This window comes from Rhinatrema bivittatum, chromosome 6 (genome assembly GCF_901001135.1).
Source record: "Rhinatrema bivittatum chromosome 6, aRhiBiv1.1, whole genome shotgun sequence".
Taxonomy (NCBI): Eukaryota; Metazoa; Chordata; class Amphibia; order Gymnophiona; family Rhinatrematidae; genus Rhinatrema; species Rhinatrema bivittatum.
The window spans coordinates 255,389,632-255,402,265 of NC_042620.1; the positions used below are offsets into that span (position 1 = coordinate 255,389,632).

At 47.5% G+C, this 12,634-nt stretch overlaps 1 protein-coding gene across 1 annotated transcript in view; it reads right to left on the reverse strand.

Annotated features, from left to right (window-relative positions):
• The window catches only part of LOC115094691 (transmembrane protease serine 9-like), a 98,952-nt gene that overhangs the window by 18,159 nt on the left and 68,159 nt on the right, over positions 1-12,634 (reverse strand). Inside the window, exons 8-9 of the mRNA XM_029607942.1 lie at positions 4,957-4,986; positions 4,104-4,263 (exon numbers count right to left, since the gene is read on the reverse strand). Of these exons, the coding sequence (XP_029463802.1) occupies positions 4,104-4,263; positions 4,957-4,986 (190 nt within the window). The remainder of the gene's footprint in view (positions 1-4,103; positions 4,264-4,956; positions 4,987-12,634) is intronic.

A 12,634-nucleotide genomic window follows, 5' to 3' on the forward strand; every position in this document is an offset into this window, starting at 1 on the left:
ACTGAGAGGGCTCATGGGGCAAGCCCATGTGGGAATTCCCACACATACTAAGTACAGCAAAAGCTCTAAGAGCTTAGAAAGAAGGGTCCGTTCAGTGCAGTCAGATGACATCACCCTATGTGTAATGGCTGATTCATCCTACTGTGTATGGTGGACACTATTTACGGTAAGCAATGTAGAGATTACTTACCTGATAATCTCGTTTTCCTTAGTGTATGCAGATGGACTCAAAACAAGTGGGTATAGTGTGCTCGTGCTAGCAGTTGGAGATGGATCTGACGTCAGCACGGGTACATATACCCCCACAGGAAGTGCCGCAAATCAGTAATCTTCCTTGCAAAAGCTTTTATGGATATATGTGTGACTGACCGATTGATTAATCAACAGGATTACCCTGACCAATTGATGGTAGCTGGAGACCGCCAGTGTGCTCAGCCGGAAGGCGTTGACACCCGGCAGGGTGGATGCCCTATATAAGAAAACATGGCTTACTGTGAGTCGGTGAATCCCCATGTATGCCGGCAGCCGGGCGGGATGCTGAGTCCATCTGCATACACTAAGGAAAACGAGATTATCAGGTAAGTAATCTCTACATTTCCTAGCGTGTAGCAGATGGACTCAAAACAAGTGGGATGTACAAAAGCTACTCCCGGACTGGGCGGGAGGCTGCCCGAGGACCGTTTAGGATTGCCCTCGCAAATGCTGTGTCCTCCCTGGCCTGGACGTCAAGACGGTAGAATCTGGAGAAGGTATGGAGGGAGGACCACGTCGCCGCTTTACATATCTCCGCAGGCGACAGCAGCTTAGCTTCTGCCCAAGAGGCCGATTGTGCTCTGGTAGAATGAGCCTTGACCTGTAGAGGCAGTGGTTTTCCCGCCTCTATGTAGGCTGTCTTGATAACTTCTTTAATCCAGCGGGCGATGGTTGACCGTGAGGCCGCTTCCCCTTGCTTCTTCCTGCTGTGCAGGACGAACAGGTGGTCCGTCTTTCGTACTGCTTCTGACATTTTCAGGTATCTGGACAGCAGTCTGCCGATGTCGAGATGGCGTAGCATTCGACCTTCCTCCGACTTCTTCAAACCTTCCATGGTAGGCAAGGATATGGTTTGGTTGAGGTGAAAGTGTGAGACCACTTTGGGTAAAAAGGATGGAACTGTGCGAAGATGGATAGCCTCTGGAGTGATTCTGAGAAAGGGATCACGACAGGATAGCGCTTGTAGCTCTGAGATGCGGCGTGCTGAACACACAGCCAGCAAGAACACCATCTTCAAGGTTAACAACGGAGGGAGAGGCCTCGAAGGGGCCTGAAGGCTGATCCCGACAAAAATTCCAATACTAGGTTGAGATTCCACAAGAGCACTGGCCACTGCAGTGGCGGGCGAAAGTGTTTGACTCCTTTCAGGAAACGTGAGACGTCTGGGTGGTTGGCAATGGTGTTGCCGTCACTCCTGAGACCGTAGCAAGACAGCGCTGCTACCTGAACCTTGATGGAGCTGAGGGACAGACCCTTCTGAAGTCCATCTTGTAGGAAGTCCAAAATGATAGGAATTTTAGTCGCATGCAAATTGGTACCGTGAGAGTCGCACCAGGCTTCAAAAACTCTCCAGATCCTGATATATGTTAGGGATGTGGAGAACTTGCGTGCTCGGAGGAGTGTATGTATAACCGGCTCTGAGTATCCCCTTTTCTTCAGTCTAGCCCTCTCAATGGCCAGACCGTAAGAGAGAATTGAGCCGGATCCTCGTGGAGGATGGGACCTTACCGCAGCAGGTCCCTGTAGGGAGGCAGAGGTAGAGGGTTCCCTGCCAGTAGTATTCTCATGTCTGCGTACCAGGGCCTTCGTGGCCAGTCCGGGACCACTAGAAGAACTAGGCCACTGTGTCGCTGAATCCAGTGTACAATGGCGCCCAGCAGGGGCCATGGAGGAAAGGCGTATAGCAGGATCCCCTGAGGCCACGGCTGTACCAGGGCGTCGATCCCCTGGGCTCGAGGATCCCGCCTGCGGCTGAAATATCTGGGAACTTGAGCGTTGGACCTGTCCACTAAGAGGTCCATGGCTGGCGTCCCCCATTGATCCACAATTATCTGAATGGCTGTGGGTGAAAGCTGCCACTCCCCCGGGTTTAGGCTTTCTCTGCTGAGGAAGTCTGCCGTCGTGTTGTCCTTCCCGGCAATGTGGACGGTGGAGATGTCCTGAAGATTTGCTTCTGCCCAAATCATCAGGGGAGTTATTTCCAGGGACACTTGTTGGCTTCTGGTTCCGCCCTGACGATTGATGTATGCCACCGTGGTGGCATTGTCCGACATCACTCGTTAGAATTTGGAAACACGCTCAGCGAGCGTGAGGTAGCTCCAAACTGCTTTGGAGACGGAAATTACAGATTTGCGGCACTTCCTGTGGGGATATATGTACCCGTGCTGACGTCAGATCCGTCTCCAACTGCTAGCACGAGCACACTATACCCACTTGTTTTGAGTCCATCTGCTACACGCTAGGAAAACATGCTTTATCATTATTGTTATTAATAATAGGGATGTGAATCGTTTTTTGACGATTTAAAATATCGTCCGATATATTTTAAATCGTCAAAAATCGTTAGGGCCACGATACAATACCAATTCCCCCGATTTATCGTTAAAAAATCGTAAATCGGGGGAAGGGGGAGGGCAGGAAAACCGGCACACTAAAACCCCCTAAAACCCACCCCCGACCCTTTAAATTAAATCCCCCACCCTCCCGAACCCCCCCAAATGCTTTAAATTACCTGGGGATCCAGCGGTGGTCCAGAACGGCGGTGGTCCGGAACGGCCCCCTCAATTGAATCCTGTTGTCTTCAGCCGGCGCCATTTTGCAAAATGGCCGCTGCAAAATGGCGGCGGCCATAGACAAAAACGATTCGACGCAGGAGGTCGTTCCGGACCCCCGCTGGACTTTTGGCAAGTCTTGTGGGGGTCAGGAGGCCCCCCCAAGCTGGCCAAACGTTTCTGGGAGTCCAGCGGGGTTCAGGAAGCGATTTCTTGCCGCGAATCGTTTTCCGTATGGAAAATGGCGCCGGCAGGAGATCGACTGCAGGAGGTCATTCAGCAGCGGTCCGGAACCCCCGCTGAACGACCTCCTGCAGTCGATCTCCTGCCGGCAGCATTTTCCGTACGGAAAACGATTCGCGGCAAGAAATCGCTTCCTGAACCCCGCTGGACTCCCAGAAACTTTTGGCCAGCTTGGGGGGGCCTCCTGACCCCCACAAGACTTGCCAAAAGTCCAGCGGGGGTCCGGAACGACCTCCTGCGTCGAATCGTTTTTGTCTATGGCCGCCGCCATTTTGCGGCGGCCATTTTGCAAAATGGCGCCGGCTGAAGACAACAGGATTCAATTGAGGGGGCCGTTCCAGACCGCCGCCGTTCTGGACCACCGCTGGATCCCCAGGTAATTTAAAGCATTTGGGGGGGGGGGTTCGGGAGGGTGGGGGATTTAATTTAAAGGGTCGGGGGTGGGTTTTAGGGGGTCGGCTCACGATTTTAACGATTTTCACGATAGTTTACACACCCAAACGGCAACAATACGATTCCCTCCCCCTCCCAGCCAAAATCGATCGTTAAGACGATCGAGGACACGATTCACATCTCTAATTAATAATAATCATATATAACGCAAACCAGATGTACATAACACTATACAGATACATAGAATATACAGTACTTGCACCTTGGAGCTTACAATCTAATCAATTATAAGAGACTGGCAATGTGTTCTATCACGGGACATATTATTTTATCCACATTGAGTCGATGTAGTTTCACCAGCTATTCTGGATTACAACTAAGTGGTGGTTTTATATGCAAGTTAAAAATTATATAAAAAGTGAACATTTCAGAATTTTGAAATGTATTAACAAAGACTGAAAAGAACTAATCGATGAAGCATGGCAATAGTAAGCTATTAGTGACTCAATTTATGATGGTACTCTATAATAAATAATCCAAGAAGGTGTTACAATAATTTACTTATCATGGTGACAGTGCTTTCTGTGTCTAATGGAGTTCTTTGGGTTACAATCCCATCTGGGCACATCTGTCCTCTTATTTAGTGCTCTCACACACACTCACCTCCGAAAGCAGTGGGCAGCAGTCACCACCCATTTGTTGGTGATCAAGGAGCCTCCACAGATATGGGATCCACTTTCCTGCAAGCTGACCTGCCAGGGCCATTGTCCCATCTGAGCACTGGTGCCCCCTACGATCCGATCACTGACCGGCCTCCCACAGACTATGGCACGGAAGAGAAAGAGAGAAAGAATTATTACTGTCCAGCAAGAACCCCAAATACAGTTTTGTAATCCCTACCCTAATCCTACCTCATCTAACCCTTTCTGGAAAATGCCCCCCCCCCCCCCCCCCATACTCTGTGCACTTTTAGATACATTAAAAAGCAGCATTCCTTCGGGCATGTTTAAATTCAGGGAAGGAAAATAATGCATGTACATGATATTTTCAAAGGTACAGGTGCTAGTTTTCCCCTTTCTGCTGCCCACACAAAAGAGCAGTTTTATAGTATGTAGGCACTAGTTTTAACACACATAGTTTACTATGAGGATTTTCAAGAGGAAAATACCCCTATGTTTTCCCTTTGAAAACCTGGGTAAAATATGTATGTTAAAACTGCTGCTTAGTTTGTAACTACACGGCTCATCTGAAAATTTCCCCCACTGTCTATAAACCCCATGATGCTGGCAAATTTCATAGACTTCTGTTAGCATGGTCACCAAATTCCTTCTCCAAAAGACTGCTTATTGGCCACCTCTTCCCCCTTCTCTGTTGCATCAACAATTTCTGTGTCTGTTTATTGCCCCTGTTTTTCTCTGGCCTATTCTTCTCTCACTCCTCAAGTTACTGTAGGTCTCTTTATTTCCCCTACTCCATCCCGACTTTCCTGGGACTCCTGTGAGTGGATGGCGGTTACCTGGGGTTGTGCTCTGGGTAGATCCAGGACCTGTAATGAGAGAGAATATTAGGGGAGCGCGGTCTGGTGCTGGATTCCTAAACATCACAGCCAAATCATCTCTTCCCCTGCCTGCCCCTCTCTGTTGCATCAACAGTTTCTGTGCCTGTTTATTGCCCCTGTTTTTCTCTGGCCTATTCTTCTCTCATTCCTCAAGTTACTCTATGTCTCTTTATTTCCCCTACTCCATCCCGACTTTCCTGGGATTCCTCTGAGTGAGTGGATGGCAGTTACCTGGGGTTGTGCTCTGGGTAGATCCAGGACCTGTAATGAGAGAGAATATTAGGGAAGTGAGGTCTTGTGCTGGATTCCTAAACATCACAGCCAAATCATCTCTTCCCCTGCCTGCCCCTCTCTGTTGCCTCAACAGTTTCTGTATCTGTTTATTGCCCCTGTTTTCTCCAGCATATCCTTCTCTCACTCCTCAAGTTATTGTAGGTCTCTTTATTTCCCCACCTCCATTCTGACTTTCCTGGGACTCCTGTGAGATGTGGGCGCTTACCTGGGGTTGTGCTCTGGGTAGATCCAGGACCTGTAATGAGAGAGAATATTAGGGAAGTGAGGTCTTGTGCTGGATTCCTAAACATCTCAGCCAAATCATCTCTTCCCCTGCCTGCCCCTCTCTGTTGCATCAACAGTTTCTGTATCTGTTTATTGCCCCTGTTTTCTCCAGCATATCCTTCTCTCACTCCTCAAGTTACTGTAGGTTTCTTTATTTCCCCTACTCCATCCCGACTTTCCTGGGACTCCTGTGAGTGAGTGGATGGCGGTTACCTGGGGTTGTGCTCTGGGTAGATCCAGGACCTGTAATGAGAGAGAATATTAGGGGAAGTGAGGTCTTGTGCTGGATTCCTAAACATCTCAGCCAAATCATCTCTTCCCCTGCCTGCCCCTCTCTGTTGCATCAACAGTTTCTGTGTCTGTTTATTGCCCCTGTTTTTCTCTGGCCTATTCTTCTCTCATTCCTCAAGTTACTGTAGGTCTCTTTATTTCCCCTACTCCATCCCGACTTTCCTGGGATTCCTCTGAGTGAGTGGATGGCAGTTACCTGGGGTTGTGCTCTGGGTAGATCCAGGACCTGTAATGAGAGAGAATATTAGGGGAGTGCGGTCTGGTGCTGGATTCCTAAACATCACAGCCAAATCATCTCTTCCCCTGCCTGCCCCTCTCTGTTGCCTCAACAGTTTCTGTATCTGTTTATTGCCCCTGTTTTTCTCTGGCCTATTCTTCTCTCAAATACAAGTTACTGTATTTTCTGTTTATTGCCCCACCTCCCCCTTCCTGACTTTTCTGGGATGCCTATGAGTGATTGACCTTTACCTGCAGTTGTGCTCTGGGCAGCTCCATTACCTGTAATGAAAGATAATGTTAGGGAGAGTGTTATTAGCAATCCTACATTGCAGACAGATCATTATCATCCATCTTCATCCAACATCCATCTATAACAGTGGTAACTTCCCAACCCTCTCCTGGGGACCCCCCAGCCAGTCGGGTTTTCAGGATATCCACAATGAATATGCATGAGAGAGAATTAGCGTGCACTGCTTCCATGACTTGCACATTTTCTCTTATGCATATTCATTGTGGATATCCTGAAAACCCGACTGGCTGGGGGGACCCCAGGACAGGGTTGGGAACCATTGATCTATAACCATCCTCCATCATCCTCCAACATATGCTATCAATCATTCATCACCGTCATCTGTGACCATCATCATTATACTTGTCATTTGTATCATTGCTGTTTTCTGTATTCATCTTCCATGATCATCTATCAATCATCATCATTATGATCTATCAGCAGTTGTCTTCATCATTGTCAGGTTGCTGAACTCAGAGTGATGAAGGCAATATCTTCAAATGGCTGTGAACCTTGACTTTATAAAGTGAAGCTACAGTTTGTAATTGTTTTTATTCTATTTATATTCCACTTTTTCAGGAACTTCAAAGAGGATTACATTCAGGTTTTGCAGGTATTTTTCTGACTCTGGAAGCTTCTTTGATCTCTCTGTACCGCAACCTCAGTAACATACCAATTGACTTAAGCGACTGCTGACGTCATTGCCTCTCTCCTTTTTATTAATTCAAAAATGCCAAACTGTTAGGCAACATATTCACAAAGAGTGACGACAGATTAACATGTAGCACAAAATTTAGGAAAGCAGTCGCTTTCTGTAGAGTATTCTCAAGAGTTCTTAGAAATCTAGATTTGCTTTTTTGGATTTGGCTTGTGAATCTTTTCAGCAATATATATACCACCAGTAGTAAGCTCCCTGAAGAGTGAGAGAGGCAAAAGTCATTCTGATCATAAAGTTTGGAAAGCATACTAATGATCTGAAAAGCTATAGGCTGCTATTTCTCCTGCCATAGCTTAAAGACGTATGGCGTGGTTAATACTTGCCCATATGAAACCCACCATGAAAACCTTGATACCCAAAAAGCAAACCAGCTTTTGAACAAAGAAAAGCTACTGTGATCAGGTATTAGCAACGATCAGGACAGGCAGCTGGTGACTCATTTGTTTGGAAGGCTGAAACCAAGAAGTGTGTGTATGTGTGTTTGGGAAGACCAGCCCTTGTCTAGTCTAGTGTCCTGCCTTGCAGTCCTGCACTGCTAAAGGGGTGGGTTTCCCAGATCCCAGCAATTGTGACACCCAGCCTATCTCCACCAGTCTGCACCAGTGACTTGTTCATGGAGCAGTTGGTCCTAGAACTGATGAGAGGAGCAGCTACTTTAGATCTAGACCTCACTGGAATATATGACCTGGTGCAGGGGTTACTATGGTGGGGCCAGTTAGCAATTAGCAATCATAGTGTAATGAAATTTAAAGTAATTACTGATGGGAGGGCCCTACATAAAACTACTGCAGTAGCATATATCTTTAAAAAAGGAGACTATGATAGAATGAGAAAATTATTTTAAAAAACTAAAAGGAGTGATTGTAAAGGTTAAAAGTTTGCTTCAGGCATGAACATTGTTTCAAAATACAATCTTGGAAGCCATGGTGAAAGAAGCAGTTAAAACAGAAAGGGCAAACTAAAAAAAAAAAAAAGGAAAACAGACCCAAATTAACAGGCCGATACATGGTTAATACTTGCCCATATGAAACCCACCATGAAAACAGTGCGCTCCATTGGAGCGCACTGTTAACCTGTCATTGGACACGCATTTTCCCTTACCCTTTATTCAGTAAGGAGCGGAAAACGTGCGTCCAACCTGCCGAACCTAATAGCTCCCTCAACATGCAAATGCAAGTTGATGGCCCTATTAGGTATTCCCGCGCGATTCAGTAAGTAAAATGTGCAGCCAAGCCGCACATTTTACTTTCACCGGAAAGTGCACAAAAAAGCAGTAAAAACTGCTTTTCTGTGCACCCTCCGACTTAATATCATGGCGATATTAAGTCGGAGGTCCCGAAGGGTAAAAAAAGTAAAAATAAAAAATAAAAAAAAATTTGAAGTCGGCCGGCGGCTGTTGGGTCGAAAACCGGATGCTCAATTTTGCCGGCGTCCGGTTTCTGAGCCTGTAGCTATCATCAGGCTCGAGAACCGACGCCGGCAAAATTGAATGTCGGCTGCCAAACCCGCTGACAGCCGCCGCTCCGGTCCAAAAGGAGGCACTAGGGACGCGCTAGTGTCCAACGTTCGTCGGTATAAATAAATAAATAAATAAATAGATTAAATATTGTTTGGGGTTGTCTCTTTTCTTTATATTTTACTTAATAACTGAAAGGGGGACAGTAAGTAAAATCCACGCCTCTAGCACTAAACTTTAAAAGACAAAATTTGATAAAATGAGAAAAATATTTTTAAAAAATTGAAAGGTGCAGCTACAAAGGTAATAACTAGGCAACAGGCATGAACACTGTTAAAAAATACCATCCTAGAAGCACAGTCCATATGTAGTCCATGCATTAAGAAAGGAGGAAGGAAGGTCAAATGATTGCCAGCATGGCTAAAAAGTGAGGTGAAAGAAGCTATTTTATCCAAAAGATCTTCATTCAAAAATTGGAAGAAGGATCCACCATAAGAAAATAAGATTAAGCATAAGCATTGGCAAGTTAAATGTAAGACATTGATAAAATAAACTAAGCGAGAATTTGAAAAGAATTTGGCCATAGAGGCAAGAACTCGCAATAAAAACTTTAAAAAATATATCCAAAGCAGAAAGCCTGCGAGGGAGTCAGTTGGACCATTAGATGATCAAGGGATTAAAGGGGCACTTAGGGAAATTAAGGCCATCACAGAAAGATTAAACGATTTCTTTGCTTTGGTGTTTATTGAAGAGGATGTTGGGGAGATACCCATTCCGGAGACGGTTTTCAAGGGTAATGATTCAGATGAACTGAACCAAATCATGGTGAACCTGGAAGATGTGGTAAGCCAGATTGACAAACTAAAGAGTAGTAAATCACCTGGACCAGGTGGTATTCACCCAAGTTGCTACGATCCTGCTCATGGAGCCCATCCCGCGAGCAGGTCCTTACCCATGCCGCTGACTGTCTTCACGGCCTGGTGCCGCTGCTGAGTCGCTGCTTTTGCGGCGTGGAGCCGACACCAGCCCGACGCTATGCCATTGCCTTTCTGCGGCCTGGGCCGCCTCCGGTCCATGCCGCTGCCGTCCCTTCACTCCCGTGGCGTGGCACCGCTACCGGGACTCTGCTTCTTCACGGCCGTTGTTACTACTGTCGCTGCCCGATGTCTCAACTCCACCCACCTTACCTTTTTTGCGACTCCTCTCGCGGTTGATGGATGTCTGGCTGCCGTGGCATCTGCTTGCCGTCCTCTCCGGCATCCCCTGTCCGGCCTGGGCGCTACATCCCGCCATGTTGTCCAGGTACCATAGGGCATGCGTGCCGCCCGGCCCTGCTTCTTAGTCTCTCTTTGGCGCGAACCTCAGGGGTGTCCCCCTGTGATGACGTCACGCATCCCGGATACAAAAGCCTGCACTTTTTGCTAGCTAATCGAGTTAGCAAGGGAATCCTTACGGATGGGATTCACTCTCCGTACCTAGCTACTCTGCCTCTTCAACTTTTGGATTTTATCCTAATGGGGTACCCGCTCCTCGGGGGCCTCTCTCATTTCTTTCAGGTCGCTATCAGGAACCGGTACTCGCTCCTCGAGGGCCCATGTTCCCTGACTCGCTTCCTGAACCTATCTCTTCTGCTTGGAAGAAACTGCTGCCTACATTATCAGTGAGTTACCAACTTTATTTCCTCAGAGCTGTTCCCAGGAACCAGGTATTCGCTCCTCGAGGGCCTGCCTCTATTCCAGCTTCTGTGTCACCTTCCGGGAGAAACCGCTGTGTGAGTAACTTTACCAACGAGGCTCTATACCAGAACCCTGTGTATGCTCCACTGTCCTTACTATCTCAGTTTTTCCACTACAGCACAGCCATAGAGGGAATCGCTCTTCCAGTGTCCTGAGGGACTACGAGCCCAGCCGGGCTTCATCTCTGCTCACTACTGCCACCTCTGGTGGCTTCTCAACTCTGTCTAATAAAAGATATAACTCTGTGTTGTGTTTCCCAAAGCTGAGCCTGACCCGTGGCCCCTCACGGGACTTCCCCCCCGTGGGCGTGGTCAGCTGCCACAGTGTCCAAGGGTCCACCCAAAACCTTACAAACAATAACAGTCGTGTGCCGCTGGCGTCCATCTTTGTGGCCCCGCGCCGCCGCTGGGATCCTCTCGTCGAGTGGTGGGAAGCCACTGTTGCCGCTTCCTGCCTCCTCTTCTTGTGGCAGGGACGCCGCTGGTGCAGCCTGTCTCCTCTTCCTCGTGGCCTGGAGGCTGCCGCTGTCCTCGGTCCTGCTCCACTCCCTGGGCCTTCCTCTAGGTGCCTGCACGTGCCTCTTCACTATATTTAAAGGGCCAGTGACAGGAAAAGCCTGCGGCCCCACCAGAAGTCCTCTTCACTCCACTTCCTGCTTCAGCCCTGTAAAAGTGCTCAGTTCCTGATCCTCAGGGCCTTTAGATCCAGATTCCACAGTTGTCTGTGTTCCTTTTCGGGTCAAGGCCCTACGTGGTCTTCACTTGTTTAGATGGCTCTTCCTTCCATGTTCCTGGTCTTGTCCTCCGTTGGAGCTCCTTCGTTGCCTGTTCCAAGTCCTAATGTTCCATGGTTCTGTTCCTGAGTCCTGATGTTTATTTAGTTATTTACATTTATATTCCACTTTTCACACTTTTTTCAGCATTTCAAAGTGCATTACATTCAGGTACTGTAGGTATTTCCCTATCCCCAGAGAGCTTACAATCTAACGGGCCGATACAGTAAAAATTGGGGGAGAGTGGTCGAGCGCCTGCTCTCCTGGGGGTAAAAAGAGGCGCTAGGGACACTAGCGCGTCCCTAGCGCCTCTTTTTGGGCAGGAGCGGCGGCTGTCAGCGGGTTTGACAGCCAATGCTCAATTTTGCCGGCATCGGTTCTCGAGCCCACTGACAGCCACGGGGTTCGGAAACCGGACACCGGCAAAATTGAGCGTCCGGTTTTCAACCTGCGAGCCGCGGGCCTATTTCAAATTTTTATTTTTATTTTTTTACTCTTTTAAACTTTCGGGACCTCCAACTTAATATTGCCATGATATTAAGTCGGAGGGTGCACAGAAAAGCAGTTTTTACTGCTTTTCTGTGCACTTTCCCGGTGCCTGGAGAAATTAGCGCCTACCTTTGGGTAGGCGCTAATTTCTGAAAGTAAAATGTGCAGCTTGGCTGCACATTTTACTTACTGAATCACGCAGGAATATCTAATAGGGCCATCAACATGCATTTGCATTTTGTGGGCACTATTAGGTTTAGGGGAGTTGGACGTACATTTTGGACTCACTATTACCCCTTACTGAATAAGCGGTAAAGCTAGCATGTTTATTTATTTATTTATTTATTTAACGTCTCTTATATACCGATAGCCGTTCGCACATCGTATCGGTTCACAAAGAACAAAAACTTATGGGCAGCGCCCTTACAAATAACAGATAACAATACAAATAACCGGGGGAGGAGGCAATGCAACTTAATAGGTCAATAAATAGGGAGAAACTATAAATATAACATACATAAAACTATATACAAAGCATCAGTCGTCATCAAAAACGTCAAGGCATAAATCGGTGGTCGTGGGCATTCTTGGTCGAGGTCGTGGGGCATACTTAATCGTAGGATGCTGAATAATTATGAATTGGAAGGTGTCAGGGGGTAGGCTTGCTGGAAAAGCCAGGTTTTCAATTTTTTTTGAACTTGGGGGTGTAGGACTCCATGCGTATGTCATAGGGCAATGAGTTCCATATTGAGGGTCCGGCAAGGGAGAAGGCTCTGCTTATGGTGGAGGATAGTTTGAGAGATTTGATGGGTTGTGTGCGTAAGGTTCCTTGCAGGGCAGGGCGGGTGGGTCTGTTGGAGGTACGTGGGAGGAGGGGGGGGTTGATCCAACTGAGATTGGAGTGTAGCAGACTTTTGTGTATGAGGGAGAGTACTTTATAAAGTATTCTTGAGCGAATTGGGAGCCAGTGTAATTGGATGAGGGTGGGAGTAATATGGTCTCTTTTTTTAGAATTTGACAGTATCCGGGCGGCGGCGTTTTGTAGCAGCTGTAACGGCTTGATGTGTGATGTGGGGATGCCTGTGGGGATGCCTGTTGAAAACATGCA